This window comes from Leptonychotes weddellii, chromosome 1 (genome assembly GCF_054177405.1).
Source record: "Leptonychotes weddellii isolate Sample4059 chromosome 1, ASM5417740v2, whole genome shotgun sequence".
Classification (NCBI taxonomy): domain Eukaryota; kingdom Metazoa; phylum Chordata; class Mammalia; order Carnivora; family Phocidae; genus Leptonychotes; species Leptonychotes weddellii.
In genome coordinates, this window is record NC_138369.1 from 47837039 (window position 1) to 47858866 (window position 21828).

Genomic DNA, 21828 nt, shown 5'->3' on the forward strand with positions numbered 1-21828 from the left:
ACGTGCTGGGCTCTGTGCTTCGCACCTTCCCCTCGTTCAGTGATTCAGTCTACTTGCGTAGCCCATGATGCATAGATGCTGTCATTGTGCCCATTTCACAGAGGAAGCAGCAGAGGCTTTAAGAGGTTAACAGACCTGACGTGAGCTATGCAGCCAGCCTGATGCCCAGGCCAGCTTCCTCAGTGGTCAGGTGGGTGGTGGGGGAGAAAGGGAGGTGGGACTGGGTAGGGCCAGTCTAATGTCGGTGGGCAAGCCCAATGTCAAGGTCAATGGCAGGGGTTCACAGTGACCCTTTAGCATCCAGAGGCATTGGACTTGAGCAGCCAGTACCTGGGCTCCTGGGAGCTCTGAAGCCGCAGGCTTTGCTTCTCTGGGGCAGTGGGTGCTGACGTGAGGGCCAGCTTGGCAGGGAGCGGAAGGCATGCATAGCCCATGGTGGGACTTCACTGTGGTGTGGGGGTCCAGCTTGAACTCAGGGGAGTTACATGTGTCGGGGTACAGCTGCCCTTCCCCAACCGAAGGGGGTGTGCCTGGGAACAGAAGCCATGTTTAGTTAGCTGTCTGCCCCTCACCGCGCGCATCATCTGCATCCCGTGCGCTGCTCAGGGGGCTTGGAGAGACCAGGGCACCAACACCCACGGGGGCTGGGGGTGGTGGGTAGAGCAGCTACACACAAAATTATTGCAAAGTGTGCTGGTCCTGCCCCTCCTCACCCTGCCTCTGGCCCCACCCCCGGGAGGAGTCTGGAAGAAGGGCAGGGCTCAGATGACAGGCCTGGCTGCCCGCCCCCTCCTCAATTTGCATACTCCATTCTTGGTCTGATAAAGGGGACACAGTCACCTTTCAGCTTCGGAACCTGCCAGTGGTGCCCGCTGCATCTCAAGTCATTTAATCCCTGGGAATCGTTCTTGATCTGTATGGGGTGTCTAGAGGCCGAGTCTGCAGCTCGGCTCTGCTGCCTACCGGTTGGGTGGCCTGGACAAGCCGGACCTTTCTCTTGGCCTTGGTTCCTTCAACCATAAATGAAGATCAATGTAGCTTCCTACTCTTTACCTTCCCAACCTCTCATAAAGAACCGTTACTACCATCATCAATAGAAATTGTAATAAATCTAATATTTATTTGGGCCCCTTCTTCATACCAGGCCCTGTACTAAATGCTTTCCCTGTTAGTTTTTCTAATCCTCCCAGCTCCCCTAAGAGAGTGGATGGTTGCCATCCCTATTTTATAGCGGAGGAACTGGAGCACAGACGGTTTAGGTGACTCACCTGAGGTCACACAGCTGGAAAGTGGTAGGACAGGGATGACCCTGGGCCCCTCATCCTGTTCTCTGTATACCCTCTATCTGATGATTCTTTTCTTTGATGTCACCGAGGGTCTAATCTCACTGTTGGCTGTCTCCAGTATATTACTTTCTTGTGTGTTTGATTGTCTGTGCTGTGAGCTGGTATCTGGGGGCTTTGTCTTTGCTTCTCCAGGGGTCTTAGGGAATCACCAGCCTGGGGCCAGTCTTCCCCCTTGACTTGGGAGCCCCTGAGCATGCAGAGGGACAAGTCGGAGCCAAATCGCAAAGGCAGGGACAAGGCTCCCAGTTCCCAGAAGATTCTGGTTTCCTCACCCCTCACCCTCCCACCTCCTGTTCTGGCCATATCAGACCTGCTTGCTTGTTGTCTAGCTTTGCTGGGTGTGTGTGGGGGGGAGTGGTGATTTTCCCAATCTACCCTCTTTCTGGGAGTCTATCCATCAAGTCCTAGCTCCTTTCCAATGTCTTGCCTCAGTGGGACTCAAGGCCCAATCACTGGTCCTTGAGGCCTTAATTCGTCAGCTCCCTTTTCTGCAGAGCCCAGCAACACGAGATGACCACCTTCCGTTCCTTCTTGCCCTGCTGGTGATCAGTTCTGTCTCCAACACGTGGCCCTTATGGGTTCCCTTGCCTTCCCATGAGCCCAGCCATGCACTGGAAGATCTTATGCAGCATTTCTTCATTGTGTTGTCACATATCCAGCCTGCCCAGAGGTGGAGTCTGTGCATGTGTCCACCCTGTGGCTGCCTCCTATCGAGGCTGCTTTGTGCCCAGCCCTCTGCAGGGCACGTGTGACACACATATGGTTCCTAATACCAATACGATCGATAATGTGTGCAGAGTCAGGAACCTGGTAGGTGCGCAAATCATGCCCTTCTCCACGCCCCAGAGGTTGAGGTGCAGTTAAAAAGAGAGAGTGCCCAGGGTAGGGATGTTTGTTGAGCTGGGTACTGGGCTAAGCATGTCACACACACTCCTGTAACTTCTCGGCAGCTCCTATCAGGTAGACACTGGTATCATCTGCATTTCCCAAACAGGGAGACTGAGGCTCAGAGAGGAGGAGGAACTTGCTTAAGCCACGGGCAGGAAATGGTGGAGTTGGGACTGGAAGCGCTATGTGAACAGGGGTGCCAGGGATGGGCTGGCACGGAGTGTCAAAGCAAAGGGCCCTGGTACAGTAAAGCCATCCGACAGGTGGAGAGGCCTGCACGTCTGCAGAGAGGGAGAGCGGTGGTTGGGAGGGGGGGCAGATTGTTTGTGTCTTAGCCACCTGGGTGAGGGAGGCCTGGAGGTGGATGAGGGGTGGATGGGGAAATCATCTACCTGAGTGTGGGTCAGCGTGACCTGAGGCCTGAAGCAGCTTGGAGGCTGCCCCACCCACTCCCTACCCACAGATGAGGTCATCTGCATCACAACACCCTGGAACCCTTTTCCCTGCCCCTTCCTGAATGGTCAGCCCTGCCTCATCTGCCTGCTCTGGGGCATGTGGGGCCTCTTCCTCCAGGGAGCCCTCCCTGAACCTCCACCCTACCCCACTGTGAGAGCGAACTTGCTGAGGGCTCACTTGGGGCTTCCCATGCCTGGGTTCATCTTCCTCCTGTATAGCAGACACTGCTCTCGAACCCATTTTGCGGATGGAGAGACTGAGGCTCACAGAGGCTAAGAGGCAGGGTAGCAGCGCCACTGTGCCCAGCTACTCAGGACCCTCCCACTCCCATTTAAAGCCCTGGCACCATCCTGCAGAGCCTTTGTAAATCCTTATTGGCAGCTCCCAGCCTCCCGGCAGGACCATCTCCAAACACCTGGGAAGACCTGTGGGAAAGCACAGCCTCAGTGCTCCCCTAACCCCCTCCCCCCATTGAACCTTCCTGTCCAGGTTCCTTCCTGCCCCTTTCCACCCTGACTGGGCAGTCCCTCTCCCCTTCCCCAGCCCTTGCCTTCTGTATCAGACCGATGCCTGAGGACACAGACGTGAATGGGGGCCAGGTCCCAGCCTTCTCTGGAGAGGCTCACGGTCTATTGAGTGGGCCATGGAGAAGAGGAGGGGCTGGACCTATAAACAGCAGGTGACTCACAACAATAATAATAGGGGCCGTGAGCATACGACCTGCTGTGTCAGGCAGGTGCCATGAGCCAGGCACGGAGCTGACAGCTTGATACACACAAACTCTTAATGCTCTCTGTCATTGCCCTGAGCAAAGTATGATCGCTCTGTCCCCATTTTACAGCTAAAGAGACTGAGGCACAGGGAGGGGTCATGGCTGGCTGAAAGTCACAGAGCCAGGGATGGATGTTCCTGGGATTTAGGTCCAGGCCCCTGGCCCCAGAGCCTGTGCACACCGTAGGTGTTTAAGAAATGCTGCTTTGCGCTGTGTCGCCAGATGCTGTGAGCGTGTGCGTGCACTCAGTTTACACGGCCACGTCAAGTGTGGTGGGGCGTGGGTGGGAATCGACAGAGGGGTGCCCTCATCCGACCTTCCAGAGGCCGGACGACTGGATTCGGTGACGGGATTAGGTGGGTGTGTGCCCGCAGGGGCGTGTCGGGCAGTGTCATCAGCCCATGATGGAGCTCTCCGGGGGGGTCGGGAATGGTGCTCAGTGAGCCCAGCTCCCCCTTTGCAGTCAGGCCTGGCCTTCTCCTGGGGTGCCCTGGACCTGACCCCCGTCTTCCCACTCTCGTCCTCACAGGGAGCCGGGAGGCTGCCTTCACGTACGCTATCATCGCTGCCGGCGTGGCCCACGCCATCACAGCCGCCTGCACCCAAGGCAACCTGAGTGACTGTGGCTGCGACAAGGAGAAGCAAGGCCAGTACCACCGGGACGAGGGCTGGAAGTGGGGTGGCTGCTCTGCCGACATCCGCTACGGCATCGGCTTCGCCAAGGTCTTTGTGGATGCCCGGGAGATCAAGCAGAATGCCCGGACTCTCATGAACTTACACAATAACGAGGCAGGCCGAAAGGTAGGCAGCCAGGGAGGGGAGCCGGGCAGCTCTTACAGATGTGCTGGAAAACAGCTTTTCCCTAATGGCTGGTGTTGGGTGTCTGGCGGCGAGCCACAGCCTCATTCTGCTTGACTCTGTTGTGCATTTGCTGCTGGTCAGGATCCGCATACGGCATGAAGCATGTCGGTTACTGGAGACATTGAATAACTGAATCTCGGTTAAAATCAATTGGATGTAACTCAGCAAGATGGAAAGAGGGAGGGATGGATATGAAGTCTTATCCTTGCGTCCACAAAATCAGCCATACAAAACTCTGACCATGGGGACGGGTTGAGGTGAGTTCAGTAGGAATCATCCCTGTGGAACAGCTGCCAAGGCCGCTGAAATGTCCTTGGTCACCTTAATCAAGATCTGGAGCTTAAAATAAGGGAGGTGACTGTTGCATCTTTGTTGCCTCCTCAGATTTTCCTGGATTCTGGGCTCAGCTTAGAAGAAAGTCAGGGATGTTTTGGGATATTTCTAGTGGAGGTGGCTGGAATAGAAAGGAGGCTGGACACTGTCCCATGAGGAGCTGGCTGTCTCAAGGCAAGGGAGCACAAGGGTCTGCAGGCCCAGAGTACAGAGTGAGGGCCCGTGGGGATTGAGGTCACAGAGGCAGGTCCTGCCAGTGTGAGGACAAGCTATAGCCACTGAGAAACAGATGGAGTTATCAAGAAAGTGAGCACCCCATCCCAGGAGGTATTCAAGTACAGGCAGCTTGACCAGGCGTCTCGGGGCACCCAGGTTAGTGCTGCTTGGTGTGGGCAGTGTCCCGGGACAGAGGCCTGAGCTTGGGAATGGGTTCCGGAAGTGCCTGTGAAGGTCAAGGTACTAGGAGCCCACCCTGGAGCTTGCAGGCCCCTGGGGTTCTGGGAGAGGAAAGTCTCTGGGGACTGGTTGGAGCTCCATGGCAAAGCGCCTGTGAGCCAGGGCAGACAGGGAGGGGGACTCCATGCCACCTGGGTGGGGGACGGACCACTGCAGGGACAGGACACATGTGAGCACCACCGGAGGCCACAGGGGCCGCGGGCAGGAGCAGGAGTGACAAGAGCAAGGGAGACCACGCACAGGGCTATGGTGAAGCAAGGATCCCGGGCCCCACTTATGAGACTCCTGCTGTGGCGTGCAGGAACGCCAGCCGGCCGTGGCCAGACTCAGAGTTTACGTGTAATCTCTTCAGTTTTAAGTGTTGGCATTGAGAACTGGTAGTCACTGCCAAACGCTTAAAAACTACAGAAAAGATGAAAAGAAAGACCACCAGAGGCTCAGACACCTCCAGCTCTTGCAGAGTGTGGGCCTCGAGCTGCTCATTCCAGGGACAGATGATGATGTGCCACGGATCTTGCTCCGTGAGAGCGCGTCTGTGGAACGGCCGTCTTCTGGCTCTGGATGTATCAGCTCACTTAGTCCTCAAGGCGTCCCTGTCAATGGTCTTGTCATTGTCCCTGTTTCACCGGTGAGGACGTGGAGGACAGAGCTGTGAAGCAACACGCAGCAGTTCCCACAGCTAAGGAGCAAAGTCAGAATTCGAACCCAGCGTGTGTGGCTCTCCGGCTGGCCTTCTTTGCTTCGCCGCGTGCGGCTGCAGCCTGGTGGTCGGAGCGCGGGCCGCCTGGGTTCACATTCTGGCTCTGTCACTCCTTCCTTCACGGGAAAGAAGCAGAACTGTCAGGAGTGTCCTCAGGGCTGGGGTGGAGAGCACTTACCCCAGGGCCTGGCACATAGTTCATACTTGGCACAGGTTGGGAGTGATGACAAGTTGTGCAAACGTGTGTCATGTTCGAGGGAGTCTGTCTGGCAAGTGGTGTTGGGGGTAGCCCACACACCTGCAGGGGAGCAAGCCCCCCCTGGGGTGCAGAGGAATGAGACAGGCCAGCCGGCCCTTCCTGCTGCCTCCAGGCCCCCCACCCTCCTCCTCCTCCTCCTCCTCTCCAGCCTCCTGCCACATCCCGTGTGTCAGAGCTGCCCAGGCAGCCTCGGTGAGTCACACGGGCAGAGCTGCTCACCTGGCCTGCCCCAGGATGGTGTCCTGGGGTAAAGTGTAAGGCCCTGCTTATTCAGTCCCGTGGCTGGGAGCTCCTGCCTGGGGCCAGCCCCCCCCCCCCCCCCCGCCCCCAGGGTTCTCAGCTGTTCATTCCTTCCTGTTTCTGTGGTCAGATCACTCCCTGGGGCTGAGGTCACAGCTCTCAGGCTCCCTCCTGCCCTAGCAGCTCTCACTCCCTGGAGGCGGACGGAAGGAAGGCAAGTGGCTTCCCTCTCCCGGCCTGTGCCTACCTGGCTGGGTCCCTGGGAGAACTAAAGGAGAGAATTCTTCATCTGGGGTAAGAAAGGCTCTGTGTATATCACACAGGAGAAGGGTTTAGAAGCCACACCACTGCAGCAGGTATGACGGCCGTGGTTGCTGTTCCAGGCAGCTCTCGGGTGATGCAGATGCTGGGAGTTGTCAGGGGTCATAAAACCAACCTCAGTGGGCTTCCTGGAAGAGGTGGGCCTCCCAAATGAGTGAGGTTTGGCTAGACAGAGAAGAGAGGTAAAGATAACCCAGGTCTGGTGTGGGGCCGTAGCGGCTAAAGGCCCAGAGGTGGAGACTTAGGGTGAGTCGAGGGGCCCAGAGCGGCTGGTCTGTGGGTCCCAGAAGGGGTAACAGCAGCTGAGGAGCCTGCAAGGTCACTTGCCAGGCTAAAGAGTGAGGGCCTTGCATTCTGCCCTCAGATTTTCCTGTGGCTGCCTTCTTCTTACTGTTCAAGTTTCAGCTCAGATATCCTCTTCCCAGAGAAGCTTCCCTTTCAATTCCTTCCTAGCCTGTCTCAGATGTTGCCTTGTTCTGGGGCTTCCTCCTCTCTCTAGACCATAAGCTTGATGAGGACAGAGACCCTGTGTGTCTCATGCATGGCTACACACCAGAGCCTGGCATACAGAGGCATTCTATATACTCACGGAGTGAATAGTTGAGTACCGGATGGTCACTGGGGAGCCACTGATGGTTCTGGAGCAGAGGAGGTGCAGAAGTCATAGAAACTGACTCCGGGGAGGCCGAGTGAGGCCTTGGATAGGGTCAGGAACGGGGTCTGGGAAGAGAGCAGGCTGGGTCCATCTTGATGATTCTGAGCAGGAACGACTCTCCTCGTTCAGGGAAACGCAGCTGAAGGGATGCTCACCACACCTACCAACCCCACTCTGGTTTGGGAGGACCCGTGAGGCTGCCTTCCTGGGATGGCCATTCACCCAGGCACTGTATATTTTCCAGAGCCCAGAGGTGGAATTCGGGACTTCCCAGTGTACACAGGGAAAGACCGGAGCAACCACCAGTCCGGCCCCTTTGTGGGGTGCAAACGGAGGCCACCCAGGGCAGTGGCCACCCTACTCAGGCAGAGCACAGTAGGAAGTCAGCTTCCCACCTCGCCCTGTGCTGGCCAGACTCACACCCTGCTACAGGGCACCCTGAGGGTCCAGGCGCATATCCAAGCGGTCAGAAGCAAGGACAGCCACTTAGCCTGGGGTTAGTAAGGCTCGGTGTATATCAGCTCTGGGTCCCATCCCTATTTGAGGCCTCCATTTGGCCACCTGATCCCCGGTGCTGGTCAGGGCCACGTGAAGGCCCGAGGGGGAGATGCCCACAGGGTCCTGCAATGTGCTATTTATAATTCAAAGGCAAGGGGTCTCACCGCAGGGCCTCCCCCACAATAGGCTTCCATGGGCCCCATGCACAGCAGAGGTGGGGAGCTGACAGGAGAGAGGGGGCCAGCCCACAGCCGCTCCTGGCTGAGCATCTTGGAAAGGATCACAGATGTGTTTATCGCTGCTCCCTCGCTCTTGCTGTGAGAAGACAAGACTCAACCCGACCGCAGGCTCTGGGCTTGTTGGCAATGGTGAGAGAGGAAAGGAGGAGGAAGTCGGGGAAGGGGTACATGTCCTAAGGGGCAGAGGTGGTGGCAGGCCCATGAGGGGAGACCCAGAGCAGCCCACCGCCTCACCTGGCAGATGAGGGAGAATGAAGGCCGTGGGGCACCCTGCCCTTACAGGTCTCCAGCTTGGGCGTGAGCCTAGGCAGAGCCAGGCGCTCACCTGCAGATGTGGGGCTTGGGCCTGGGGAGGTGGGGGCACCGCTGTGGGCCAGCAGGGCTTTCCCTCCCCACGCCGTCTCATGCAGTTGTGTGGTCCGCAAGGTCGATTTAGAGTGGTCAGGTGAGAAGAAAGAGGTGGGGGTGCCGACACCTCTTTTGGGGAGGTGATTTTACAATTACAGTCTCTGCCTACTGGCATTTTAGGGCCATAATATTTATGGATTGAAATCCCAGACCGTTCAGGTCGGGATTGTAGAATATTGGTTCACATCCTCACACGGGGAGTTTGGAATCATAGGATCTTTGGTTGGGAGGGAGAGAGGTGTTGGAAGCGCTGGGCTGAAATCTTTGGATGGCGGAATATGTGCTTTTGCATGATCTCTTTCCAGGCTTCTGGGGAGATGAACTAGTCTGGAGACCTCTAGGAAGGAGGGACTCCTTAGCAGGGCTTTGAAGGATAAGTAAGAGTCCTACTCACAAGGCAGGTGGGAAGGAGGAGGGTAGTTCAGGCAGTGCGGGTGGCTGGTGTGGTGCTCTGTGTGTCCGGGAGAGAGGGGTAATAGGTGATGAGGCTGTACAGGGAGCTAGGACCAAATGCAGGGCCTTGAATGCCAGTTCAAGGAGTAAGACGTTCCCCTTCTGTAGGAGGTTCCTGAAGGGGCTTTGATCGGGGAGTGTGTGGGCAGGGTTCTGGCCCTCTCTGGGGGCGGAGTGGAGAACAGAGTGAAGGGGCAGGGCAGCAGCCCAAACCTAGTGGGGGCCTAAGGGGAGTGCGGAGGGACAGCCATTCAGGAAGCAGAATAGACAAGACCCATCTTGAGTTGTGCTTGGGATGGATGGGGGGTGCCACTTCTCACTGGGGTCAGGACCTGGGGCAGGGGGAGACCAGTCTCGGGGGAAATGATTAGGGTGCTTTTGGGACTGGGAGACCCTGTGGGCTGCAAGTGGGGGCCCTCAGGGACATCCTGGACTCTTGGATCTTAATTGGAGAAAGGTCTTGGCTGGAGCCACTTCCCGGCAGCCTCCAGCAGGAGGCAGTAACAGAAGCCCAGGCTTGGTAGGCTTGTCCAGAGGGAGGATTCAAGTGGGAAAGCAGGAAAGCTGGGCACAGCCCTGGGGAAATGAGCACTGGGCAGGAGGGGAGCAAAAGAGCAGTCATGGAGGTGGAAGGAGAGCCAGGGGTGGGCCTTTCTAGATGCATTCCCCTGCATGGGTAGCATGCCCCCCACGAGGGTGCAGAGAAGCCCAGCCTCTGCCAGGTCCCAGCTCTGGAACCCCAGCCAGGTGGCTAGGGGCCCCGCCACTCAGAGCCTCCACAAAGATACTGCACCTGGCAGGGCAGGCTGTCGGAGGTCTTGCTGTGCAAAAGGAAGTGTGCCGCAGCTCTGGGGACCTTGAGGGAGGGAGGGGCCCCCAGCAATCCCTTCCTGGGGGTGTGGTGACTGAGCCCCAGAGAGGCAGCCCTGGGGATGGGGGCCCAGCTGGGACGGGGCTGGCCCTGCTGGAATGTGCTGCTTGCTCCAAGGGAGGTGAGCTCAGGGGGATGGAATTCCACCGGAGTGAGAAGTCACCTTCCAGTCCCTGCCCAGCCTCTTGCTCACGGGAGGGAGGGGGGTTGGTCTTGTCCCTTCCTGCCCTGCCCTGTCTGGTCTGGGTGCTCCTGGGAGCTGGATTCCCACCATGCCCTAGCTGCAGGTGGGCCTATGAATCAGGGGACACCGGGGACTTGGCCCCTGGCAGCTGGGGCGGGGCCCAGATAAGGTTTACTCAGCTATGCTCCTCTCCACCGTCCCAAAGGCCACTTGCATATTTGACCAGATATAGAGGTCCGTGGTGGCACGTTGAGGGCCAAAGGAGCCAAGCCCTGCCTGGTCTGAAGCCAGCTGACGAGGCAAGGCTGTGAGGAGTTCCCCTCAGGCCTCTGTGCCCTCCATTTCTGCCCCAGATCCAGGCGCAGATGTGGGTTCTCACCTTCTCTGATGGAAAGGCTTCTAGCCCAAATTGAGGGACATGGGCCAGTGGCAGCCTTGGGCGGGCTTCAGTTTCTTCCAAGGTCTTCCAGATCTGCCATGTGGGGAAGGGGAAGACACAGGGTTCTTAGGACCAGTGGACACCAACTTTGTCTGAAGCTACGCACTCCTGGAGTTTGCCAGTCTTGTTCCTGACTCAGGGCCTTTGCACATGTTCTTTCCTCTGTCTGGAATGTTTTTCCCTCAATCTTTGCATAACTAGCTCCTTCTTTTCCTTCAGGTCTCTGCTCAGATGTTGCCTTCTCAGGGAGCCCCTCTCCCTGACTTTCCTCCCCTACATCCACCTCAGTTCTCTTTGTACACTACCCTGCTTTATTTTCTATGTAACACCGCCATGTGAAATGATCTTATTTACACAGCTCATTGTGTGTTTATTGCCTGTCTTCTTCCACTACAATGTCAGCACCACCGGGTAGGGGTGATGTAAGTTCACAGGTGTGTTCCCGTGCCCAGAACAGTGCCTGGCATACAGTAAGTGCTCAAGAAGTGTTTGTTGCATTGTTTATGTTTCTACTGTTGGGTTTTGAGATTTCTTTATATTCTAGATGCTAGTCTTTTGTCAGACACCTGGTTTGCAAATCTTTTTTCTTCAGCGTATAGCTTGTCTATTCATCCTCATCACAGGGTCTTTTCCAGAGCAGTGTGTTTTAAAGTTTGATCAGGCTCAATTGATCAATTTTCCCTTTTGTGGATACTGCTTTTGGTAGTGGCCAAGAACTTGCTGACTCCTGGCCCCAAAGATTTTCCCCAATGTTTTTTTCTAAAAGCTTTTGTAGTTTTCCATTTTACATTGAAGTCTGTGATTCATTTTTTAATTAACTAGTTATTTTTAAATCAACAAAGGCTTATTTCTTTTTTCAATTTCTTACTTAAAAATTATTTATTATTTATCTGTTTGTTTGTTTTTAAAGATTGATTGATTGATTGATTGATTGATTTACTTGAGAGAACCCAAGCAGGGGAAGGGGCAGAGGGAGAGGGAGAGAAGCAGGCTCTGCGCTGAACGCGGAGCCTGACACGTGGCTCGATCTCGGGACCCTGAGATCACGACCTGAGCCGAAACCAAGAGTCGGCTGCTCAACTGACTGAGCCACCCAGGCGCCCCATAAAATTTACTTATTTTTAACTGCAGTAAAATATACATAACACTTACCATCATAATCATTCTGAGATGTGCAGCTTGGTGGTATAAGTGCATTTACCTTGTTGCACAACCATCACCACCACCCGTCTCCAGAACTTTCTCATCTCCCCAAACTGAAACTCTGTCCCAGTTAAACACTAACTCCCCATTCCTCCTCCCCTACAACCGCCATCTTACTTTCTGTCTCTATGCATTTGACCGCATGCGTGGAATCGTGCAGTATTTGTCCTTGTGCGACTGACTTATTTCACTGAGCAAAGTGTCCTCAAGGTTCTCTGATCCATTTTGGGTTAACTTTTGTTTAAGGTGTGTGTTTGAGGTCAAGGCTCATTTTGTTGGCGTATCGATGTGCTCAACCTGACAACCTGGCAATCCTACCCAGCCCCTACTGCTCCCTGGAGGACAGTGGCCTCAGGACAGTGGAGGAGAATTCTAGAATCATTTTAGAACTGAGACTGTCCCTTCCTTGGGCCCATTTAATAGAAGAGAGACTGACACCAGATGTAGAGAGCCCTTGCCAAGACCACACACACGCCAGGAGAATGGAGGTGTAGAATGTTACCTGGGACCTGACTCCCAGCTCTGCCTCACTCCTGGTCCCCATGGCTGGCCCAGGTGGGAGATGGGCTAGCTGAGGTGCTGATGTGGGGGCCGGGAGGTCCATCGGGGACAACTCCCTGGGATGACCAGGCCGGGGTGTGTGGGCCCAGAGGAAGGAGCCTGGACAGGTCTGGAGTGGAAGCTGCTGAGGAGGGGTCAGAGGAAAACCAGCCCAGGCTTGGGTGGAGGATGTCCCTGAGGCCTGAGGTTTTTCCAGTTTTCTCTGATGACCCAGCAAGGGCAGGGCCCAGCCAGGTCTAGTCACTGATGCATTGGTGATAGCTGTGGATGGTGCTGGGGAAGGGAGGTGGTGAGATAGGGAGGCCACAGGGATGGGGAGCAGGGAAAGAGCACATGGAAGACAAACATCTCTGGGTCCCCAGCTCCGTGGAGCCTGGTGCTCAGCAGCCCCCTTTGCTCTGGGTGAGCTGCAAAGACCACCTCCCAGCCCTGACCTGGGAATAGACACAGGTAGCCCAGGGTAGGCCCAGAGGAGGTGGCTGGACACCCTGGCCTGGGAAGAGCTCAGGCTCAGCCTGGAGTGGGCAGCCTCACGGAGCTGTCACTGACCCCCCCCCCCCCCCGTCACAAAGGATGGGCTAGGGGTATGGTGGTAGGGTAGAATACAGGACCAGGACTCATGAAATGGAAGAATATGGGAAGATATGAGTTTCAGCTCTGGTGAGAAAGAACTGGCTACCAGAAAGTGAGATTGGCTGGTGGGCAGGTGTGTGTTTGCGGGGAGAATAAAGACATGATTCTAATACTAGCTTTTGAAATGCATGTACTCATTTAATCCCACAACAGTTTTATGAGGTTAGGATTCTCTGTTGTTGTCTCCATTTTACAAATGGAAAAACTGAGAAACAGAGAGGTTAAGAAACTTGCCCAGGGCCACACAGCTGGCGGGTGCCACCCTCAGATCTGAACCCAAGCCATGTGGCTCCAGACTCAGTTCCTAACCATTGAACTGTCTTACCAGCCTCAGGGGTTCTTGGGCTTGGATGCATTTATTCTCACTCCCAGTTCTGACACACTGTGATTCTAAGATTCTCAGATCCCCTGTTTTGGGGAACTTGGAGACTCTGCAGTCCTCAGCCCCCTCAGGCACTGTGAATCCTCTCCCACTCTGGCACCATGGCCCTGGGCCAGTCCTGGGCTACCGTCCTCTGCCTGGGAGAGGACACTTCAGGCCAGAGGGGAGTTGGCTGTGTGAAGAGAATTCTGCACATTGCCCCCCCCCCCAGTGGGAAGGGGGTCTGGGCTGTCATGGGGGGCGCTCAGGATGCCACTGCATGAGGAGATGCCCAGACTCGGCCATGCCCAGGAATGCCCACACCTGTGCAGGGACCTGGGGCACCTTCTGTTTTAACGGGGTTTCTGGGCTTGCTCAGCTTGTGAGGGCAGCCTGAGGGCCACATCATCTCCCCCTGCCAAATTCTCCTCGTCCTTCCAGACAGTTGTGAGAGTCACCTTGGCATCTCCCAGAGCCCAGTGTGGGGCCTGGCATACAGTAGGTGCTCTCAGTGACATGGAGTGCTTGTAAGTTCCGTCCGATACAGTTGCCACGGCCATGTGTGGCTATTTACATTCAAACTAATTACAAACAAGTAAGAGACATTCAGCTCTGCAGTCCACACATCACGGGCTGGGAGCCACGTGTGTCTTGTGAGACTGTACCGACGGTTTCATCATTGCAGGGGGGCCTTTTGGACAGCAGCCGCCAGCGTAGGGTGGCAGTGGGCACGGACACTGGTGGTGTTGGGGGACTGGGGAAGGTCTTGGCAGTAGTGGCAGCAAATCCTTTCACCTCCTGGCCCCTCGCCAGCCCAAGGGGTTCTCAAACAGTGGTCATCTGATTTCTCTTGGAAGGCTTTCCCAGTGTGGCTGCTGGCCCTTCAGCCAGGGGGCTCATTTGAAACCGACCTGAGGTGAGGAGGGGGCCCTGCGGGGCCTCCCAAGTGAGGTGAAGTCGTGGGGGCTCGATTTCACCGTGGTGAGACCGAGTCAAAAGGCGCCCACCAGGGACAATTGCTGCCTTTGTCCTCAGGAGGGGGACTGGGACTCCTGGGTGTTATCAAATCTGCTGGGATGAGAGGAGGGGGAGCCGAGTGGTTGGGGGAAGACAGGGAGGGGAGGGGCGGGGCAGGAATGGTCCTGGAGGGAAGGAGGGAAGAGTTGGGTGGGGCCCAGGGATGTGGGGGAGCACACAGGTCATTTTCCCTAATTCTGAACCCTTGCATGTCCTTGGAGGAAAAATCCATATGCTAGTGTGTCCTGAAAAGGGGCTCCTTGCCTGACAGAGGGTCCTCTTTAAATCTGGGCCTTGCAGTGTGTCTTTGAGATGCAGATAATAAACACTGCTCGCAGTAGTGAGGGCTCCCTGTGTCCCAGCACTCAGTCTATCCGTTACACTGGCCCAACAACCCCGGGGAATGGGGTGGGGGGTGGAAATCCTTGGGAACTCCATTCCACAGATGGACAGCTGAGGTCCAGGCAGCGACCTGAGCAGCGTCTCGGGCTCCTGGGCAGTCCCAGCGGTAGCGGAATGAGTGACCTCATCTCAGGACCTCCCCAGGCCGTGGGGGTGGGCAGGCCCTGGGCCAGGAGGGTGCAGGCAGTGGGAAAGCAGCACTCAGCTGCTCTGTGCGCCTCTCACAAGGCCGGACACAACATGTGCTGGCCCATTCCAAGTTGCTCTCCACAAATGACCTCGCAGGGTAGGGCCTATGTGATCACTCCCATTTTACAGATGAGGAAAACTGAGGCACAGAACGGTTACGTGGTACACTGAGGTTGCTCAGGTGGAAAGCATCTGAGTCAGATTTCCTCCCAGCCATCTGCCTTTGTAGCCTGTGCTCTTTGAAGCCTCTCCTCAGCCCACAGAAGTGTACATCGTGCGTATATATATTATATCTATATATGTGTGGTGATATATATATATAATATATGCGTGCACATATATATATTTTGGCAGGGGGGTAAACCTGGAAGGATTGGTTGTATTGTGAGATAATAATTCTAACAACATTTGGGGGTTTTTGTTTTGTTTTGTTATTAAAAGATTTTATTTATTTATTTGAGAGAGAGAGAGACAGCATGAGCCGGGGTAGGGAGACAGAGGGAGAAGGAAAAGCAGACTCCCTGCTGAGCAGGGAGCCCGACTCAGGGCTCAATCCCAGGACCCTGAGATCATTACCTGAGCCAAAGGCAGATGCTTTCCCAGGTGCCCCTAACAATAACATTTGCAAAACCTTTCTTTAACACTTTGATGGTCAAGGCTCAGACCTTGCCTCCAAGGGAGGGGTGAAATTGTGCCCATTTTGCAGATGAGGCAACTGAGGGTCTGGCTGGATGCCACTCAGTCTGCTGGGAGGGTGATTCTGTGGGGAGTTGTTCTCTCCTGGGCTTTGAGGGTCCTGGGCAGGGAGGCCAGGCAGGGGACTCCTAGTCACACTGTGCCCTTGACTCATGAAGGGATGTTGGGCTTTGTTCCACTCTGGGAGATAGGCTGTGGAAAGAGCTGCAATAAAATCCCAACTTTGCAGCTTGTTCGTGGCGTGACCTTGGGCAGTCCTCCGCCTCTGAGCCTCAGTTTTCTCACCAGGAGAAAGGCAATGACTGGTACTTCCCAGAGCCATTGTGCAGACTGGAGGCTATCATGCCCACAGAGTGCTGAGTCCCATGCTCTCCTGCATGATGAGTGCTGGGAAAACAGTAGCTACTATTATGAATATCGTTATTATTAGTAGCAATAGTAGTCATTTTAAAGCTACAGTAAGGTTTTAATTCCTATATTCTATTCCTAAGGATCTTTCTAGCTCTCAAGTTCCATTTTTCCCACATACCAGACAAGCAGCATGCTAGAAGGACTGGGGAGGACATGTCTGGGAGGTCACTGGGATTTGTCACTTTACTGAACAGAAAGGGTTGCCAGGGGACCAAGCCATTGCAATGCCACCCTGGTCCTGAGCTCTCTGTGACAGGGGAGGTCCATCTGGGTCTGTTAGTCATGTCCGAGCAGCCACCTCCAGAGAGGGTCCTGCCCCTGTCCTTTCTGGCCCCATGACATAGGCACACAAGGACTTGCCACATTCCAGGATCTGTGGCGTTGTCCAGTACCGTCTCTTGCCCAGACTTCCCACCCCAACTCCAGCCTCACACATCCAGCTGCTTACTGCTCCCCATTCCGGGATGTCTGCGGGAAACCCCACTTGTCCCAAACCTCCCTGCTCACCTTGCTCCCAAAAACGGGCTCCTGCTTCCTTCATCCCAGCTTAGGAAATGGCGGCTCCATCCTTCCAGTTGCCCAAGCCGAAAAGCTTGGATTTGTCCTTGACTCTTTCTTTCACAGCTCACATCCAACATGTTGGTTCTACCTACAACATCTATCCAGAATCTTCCCCCTTGTAACAACCTGTGTCCGTGATCCTTTGGTCCAAGCTACCATCATCTCTTTCCTGAAGTAGTACAATAGCCTCCTAACTTGTCTCCCTGCTCCCACCTTGGCCCCCTGCAGTCCTTTCAAGCATAAGTGAAATCATCTTTCCTCTGCTCATAACTTCATAGTGGCTCCCAATTCACTCAGAGTAGACATCAGGTCTTCACAATGTCCGACATTGTGACCTGGGCCGCTGTGACCCTCTGACCTCATCTCCTTCTACTTCCTCTTCACTCACTCTGTTCCACCTACACTGTTCCCTAAATACACTGGGTATATCCCTACCTCAGGACCTTTGCATTTGCTGTTTCTTCTGCCTGGAATGCCCACCCTCCAGACATTCACCCCTTCACCTTCTCAAGTCTTTGCTCAAATATTACCTTCCTAATGAGTCCTCTCCTGACCACCCTATTTGAAACTGCGGGCCCATCTGCCTCACCACTTCCTGTCCCTTTCCATGTGTTCTTTTTCTACATAGCACTTACGACCACCTGACATAATATTGGTAGTTTGCAAAATGATCCCAGTGTGGCTGGAAAAAGTTAAAGTGTTTGCTGTAGCAGGCCTCCTGTGGGAACAGTGCAAGCTCAGACAGACGCTTCTTTCCCACCTTTTAAACTCAAGACTCTGTGCTGTTGATATTTGTTCCTATGGGCCAACTTTAAATGGAGATTTCATTTTTAAACACCTCTGTAGCCTTTGTCTTACTCCAGACACTATTCTAAGTTCCTTATATCTATTAACTCATAAAAATCTCATAAGAACCCAGTGAGGTAAGGATTATTATTATCTGCCTTTTATGAATGAGGACACCGAAGCACAGTGTTCATTGTGTTCAAGTTCATTGACTCACCCAAGGTCACACAGCTAATACAGAGAGAGCCAGGATCTGAATCCAGGCAGTCTGGCTCCAGAGTCTATACTCTTGCTATCTTCCTCTCTTCGCGCACATTCACTCATTCACTCATTTGTTAAATATTTACAATGTGTCTTCTTTGTGTCAAGTGTAAGGTTTTAGAGACCCCCAGATGACTGAAAAATGGTGCTTGCCATCAGGGAGCTCGCGGGCTGCTAGGGAATGCAGAATAAGTAAATAAGGGGAAAGGAAAAAATAGTCCTTCAGGAAACCTTCACTAACACTTACTAAGAGTTAGGCACTGGAAATCAGAGATAAATGAGACACACAATTTCTGCTCTTGAGGTTCTTACACTGTAGTAACAGAGGGAAATGGTGAATAACTGCATGTGTTCATGATGGCATGAACTGGATCTGGTAAAGGGGAATGTAGGACCCCAGGATAAGAGGTCTAACCATCTGGGGGTTGGTGTGGATGGGTGGGTGGATGGTCATGTGGATGAACGGATGGATGATTAGGTGGATAGATATTAGAAGATGGTTGGATGGATGGATGGGTATTTGGAAGGATAGATGGATGGATGGATAGTATTTGGAAGGATCGTTGGATGAATGGTTATATGGATGGACAGGTGGATGAATGGATGGATGGATGAATGGATAGTTATTGGGAAGGATGGCTGGTTGAATGGATGGGTGAAAAGCTGAGCTCATTGCTGGCAAGTTGGACATTTTCCCAGTGAGATCACCAGACCAGCTGAAAGAAAGGGATGGAAATCCATGCATTCATTAATTCAACAAATGTTTATTAAGCACCTATTTATGTCTCTGGTACAGTTTTAGGCTCTGGGATTAGACGATACTTGCCTTTATGGAGCTGACATTCCAGAGGGAAAGCAGAGGACAAACAAATCATCGAATATAGAGAGAATCTACTGGCAGAGAATAATAAATGCTGTAATGAAAAAATCGAGCACAGTGAGAAGACAGGGAGGACAGGAGGGGTTATTTTATATTAGGTAGTCAGGGTAGTCTGAGAAGGTGAGTTCTGAGCAGGAGGTGAGGAAGTGGGCCATGTGGGGAATAGCATTTGAGACACAGGGAACAGCACAGGCACAAGAGCCTGAGGCCAAGACCAGTGTGTCCCTCCCTGAGCGAGAGGGAGAGGAGATGAAGTCACGTGGTTGTGTCTGGGAGTGGGGCTGGGAGGAGGGAGGGCACCGCACCTCCTGGCCCCGGTGAGGTGAGGAGTGTGGGTTTGGTTGTGTCCTGGAAAGCCAATGGTGGACTTTGAACCTGGGCTGATGTGCATTTGGAAAGGTACCACCCTCCCTGCTCCCCTCTGTGCGGGTTCCCAGTCTGCTCCCTCCCGTCCTGTTCACAGTTGGGAGGCTGTCAGCATTTTAATTACAGCTCTCAGCTCTCCATGGTTTACAACTCAACCGTAAAACAGGCCCTGGGCAACCTGTGGCACCTCTGAGTGATTTACTTGCTTACCCTTTCTATATTTAGTGCCACTTAATGCCTGTGGGCCAAGTTTTCGGAGAGAAAAAAGAGGGAGGAATTTAGGGGGAGTTGGTTACATTTTGGGTTTTTTTTTCTTTTTAACACATAACATTTCAGTTATTTTCTGAGATATGTCCCAGCCTTTAAAAAGTTAGGATGCCAACCATTGGTGTAGTCCCCGATACTGTTCATTTCTTTTCTTTTTAAAGATTTTATTTATTTATTTGACAGAGAAAGACACAGTGAGAGAGGGAACACATGCAGGGGGAGTGGGAGAGGGAGAAGCAGGCTTCCCGCCGAGCAGGGAGCCCTACGCGGGGCTCGATCCCAGGACCCCGGGATCATGACCTGAGCTGAAGGCAGACGCTTAACCAACTGAGCCACCCAGGTGCCCTGATACTGTTCATTTTGAAGACAGACTAGTCCCTCATGAAGCTGCCCTTTTCTCTTGAAAGTATGTTTGCTTCCTGGCGTGAGAAAGCGGGGTTTAAAGGACACTATGGACCAAGTATATGACTCAGGGACAAAGGCATTAATTAATATTTCACGTAATACAGCCTGGACTTCAGGTCACTGGCTCCGACTCCCTACCTGAAGGGGGGATTCCCCCAGACCTCCAAGCAAGGCATCTGCAAGGTGTCTCAAATTTAAACATGCGCACAGATCACCTAGGGGGCATGTGGAAATGCAGACTCCTATTCTGTAGGTTCTGGGGTAGGGCCCAAGAATCCGTATTTCCAACAAACTCCCAGGAGGCTATGCTCTTGGTCCTGGGGCCACCCTTTGAGCAGCAAGGAATCTGCCTAGCTGTCCAAAAGAAATTAATACAAGCCGTGTATGTAATTTAAATTTTCTAGTAGCCACATCAAAAAGGTTAAAAAAGTGACATGAAGTTTAATAATATATTTCACTTAATCTAATACACCTAAAATATTGTCATTTCAATATGTAATCAATCTGAAAATACTGAGATACTTTACGTTATTTTTTTCCCCATAAGACGTCTTTGAAATCTTGGCATTTGCTTTTACACTTACAGCACATCTCAGTTAAGACTAACCACAGTTTGAGCGCTCATGTGGCCGGTGGCTCCCATTTTGGACAGTACTGATCTAAATGGGGCTTGCATACCTCTGGTGAGAGGGATCCCTCTCCCTCCAAGTCCACTCCCATCCTGCAGGCTCTCAGTTGGGAGTTGCCCCTCCAAAACAACTAGGAAGAGCCAGATTTGCTCCCCACGTCCTCAGGCCCATTGGCATCCTCTGCAGAAAGCAGTCCTGCAAAAATTTGGCGGCGCCGACCTGGTCCCCTTGAAGCCCTGTCCTCTAGCTCCTTCCTGTGAGGCAGGCACCTCACCTACTCTGCCTCAGTTAACAACCCTGAGATGGTGTCTGTTGTTGTTCTTAACTCCCAGTTTTCTTGTTGAAGAACCAGGCTCAGAGAGGTCAAGCGATATTCCTGTGGTCACCCAGCCAGGTGGGTGGCTCCCATGCAAGGTGGCGGCAGAGTTAGGACTCCCAGTCAGGACGTTGAAAACTCCTCTCTCTGCTCTAAGATGCTCCAGTTCCTTTGGTGTGACGTGGTTTCAGAGGCTCTTCCAGGCCCACTCACAATCCTCCGAACACACAGCTCTTGGTGGCAGGGCTGGGACAGAACCCCGGGTCCCTCTGAGCCTCAGGTCTCAGCTCCTGTGGCAGTTCCTGGTAGCTTCAGAGGAGTTTATTCCTCAACCACGGCCCCCCTCCGCCCAGGGGGGAGGCCCCACCCCACCTCTCTGGAAACCGCCCTGGCACAGAGATAACCCAGGGTGTTTTTCCTAGTCGCCTGGCTGGAAAAAACCTGACTGCATCAGGGACAGGAAAAAGCATATCTCAAGGGAGGTGTCCCTGCGCCCATGTCCTCTGGGACATGTGGGGCAACATGGAACCTCAGACCAGGCTAGCCCACCCTCCCAGATACCAGCTCTTGTGCCCGGACACCAACACCAAGGGAACCTCTGTTCTGGGATAAGGGTTCAAAGGGCTTCATTGGTACCTGGTCACCCGGGCAGGGCCTCGTTGGAGTCAGGGCAGTTCATCTGCAGGGTGGCTGGGGGCACAGAAGGTGTTCGACCAGTGTGACCTCATTCCTGGGTCTTTCCTCCATGCTCCAGAGCACACATCCCTTATGTCCCCTGTCATAGAGCCCCTCTATGACCCCTGGGCACCTTGCTCTTCTATGGACTAAGTCAGGGCCTCTTCTACAAGATCCCACCATGAAGGAAATGGCTGGCGAGGCTCCTGATTCAGAATGAACTCATTCCTATGCCCACGCAGTCACTCCTGCATTGCATTCAAATGCTGGCTGAGGAGATGCAAGAGGCAAGCCTCTCTAGATGCCTCCTGAACAGGGCAGATAAGGGCCATGCTTTTCTGGAGCTGACATTTAGGCAGGGAGGGGAGAGGCAAACCAGTCATCTTCAAGTGCCCCAAGAGTTTGGGAGGATGTTAACGGGGCACTATGACAGGGGGTTACCCTGGGGACAGTGCACGGGGCACCGTGGAGAGGCTGTCCAGCGAGGGTCACTTTGAGGAGCAGAGCTGGAGCTGAGGAACCCGAGGAAGGGTGTCACAGGCAGAGGGAATAGCAGCTGCAAAGGCCCTGAGGTGGCATGGGCGTTGTGGGGTTCAGAAAGACCTGGCATTAAGTGCGCACAGAAGGGATTCAGAGTTGCACTACCCTCACCATAACAATTTTAGGATGTTTTCCTCACCCCCCAAAGACACCACGTACCTGTTAGCAATTAATAGTTAGTCCCCACTCCTGGTTCCCCCAGCCCCAGGCAACCATTAATCTGCTTTCTTTCTCTGTGGATTTGCCAACTCATATAACGGAATCATACATGAGGTGGTCATTCGTGGCTG

At 53.8% G+C, this 21828-nt stretch overlaps 1 protein-coding gene across 1 annotated transcript in view; it reads left to right on the forward strand.

Moving 5' to 3' along the window:
- WNT7A (Wnt family member 7A) overlaps positions 1-21828 on the forward strand; it is a 63087-nt gene that overhangs the window by 20293 nt on the left and 20966 nt on the right. The window contains exon 3 of the mRNA XM_081822778.1: positions 3992-4263. Coding sequence (XP_081678904.1) covers positions 3992-4263 — 272 coding nt within the window. The remainder of the gene's footprint in view (positions 1-3991; positions 4264-21828) is intronic.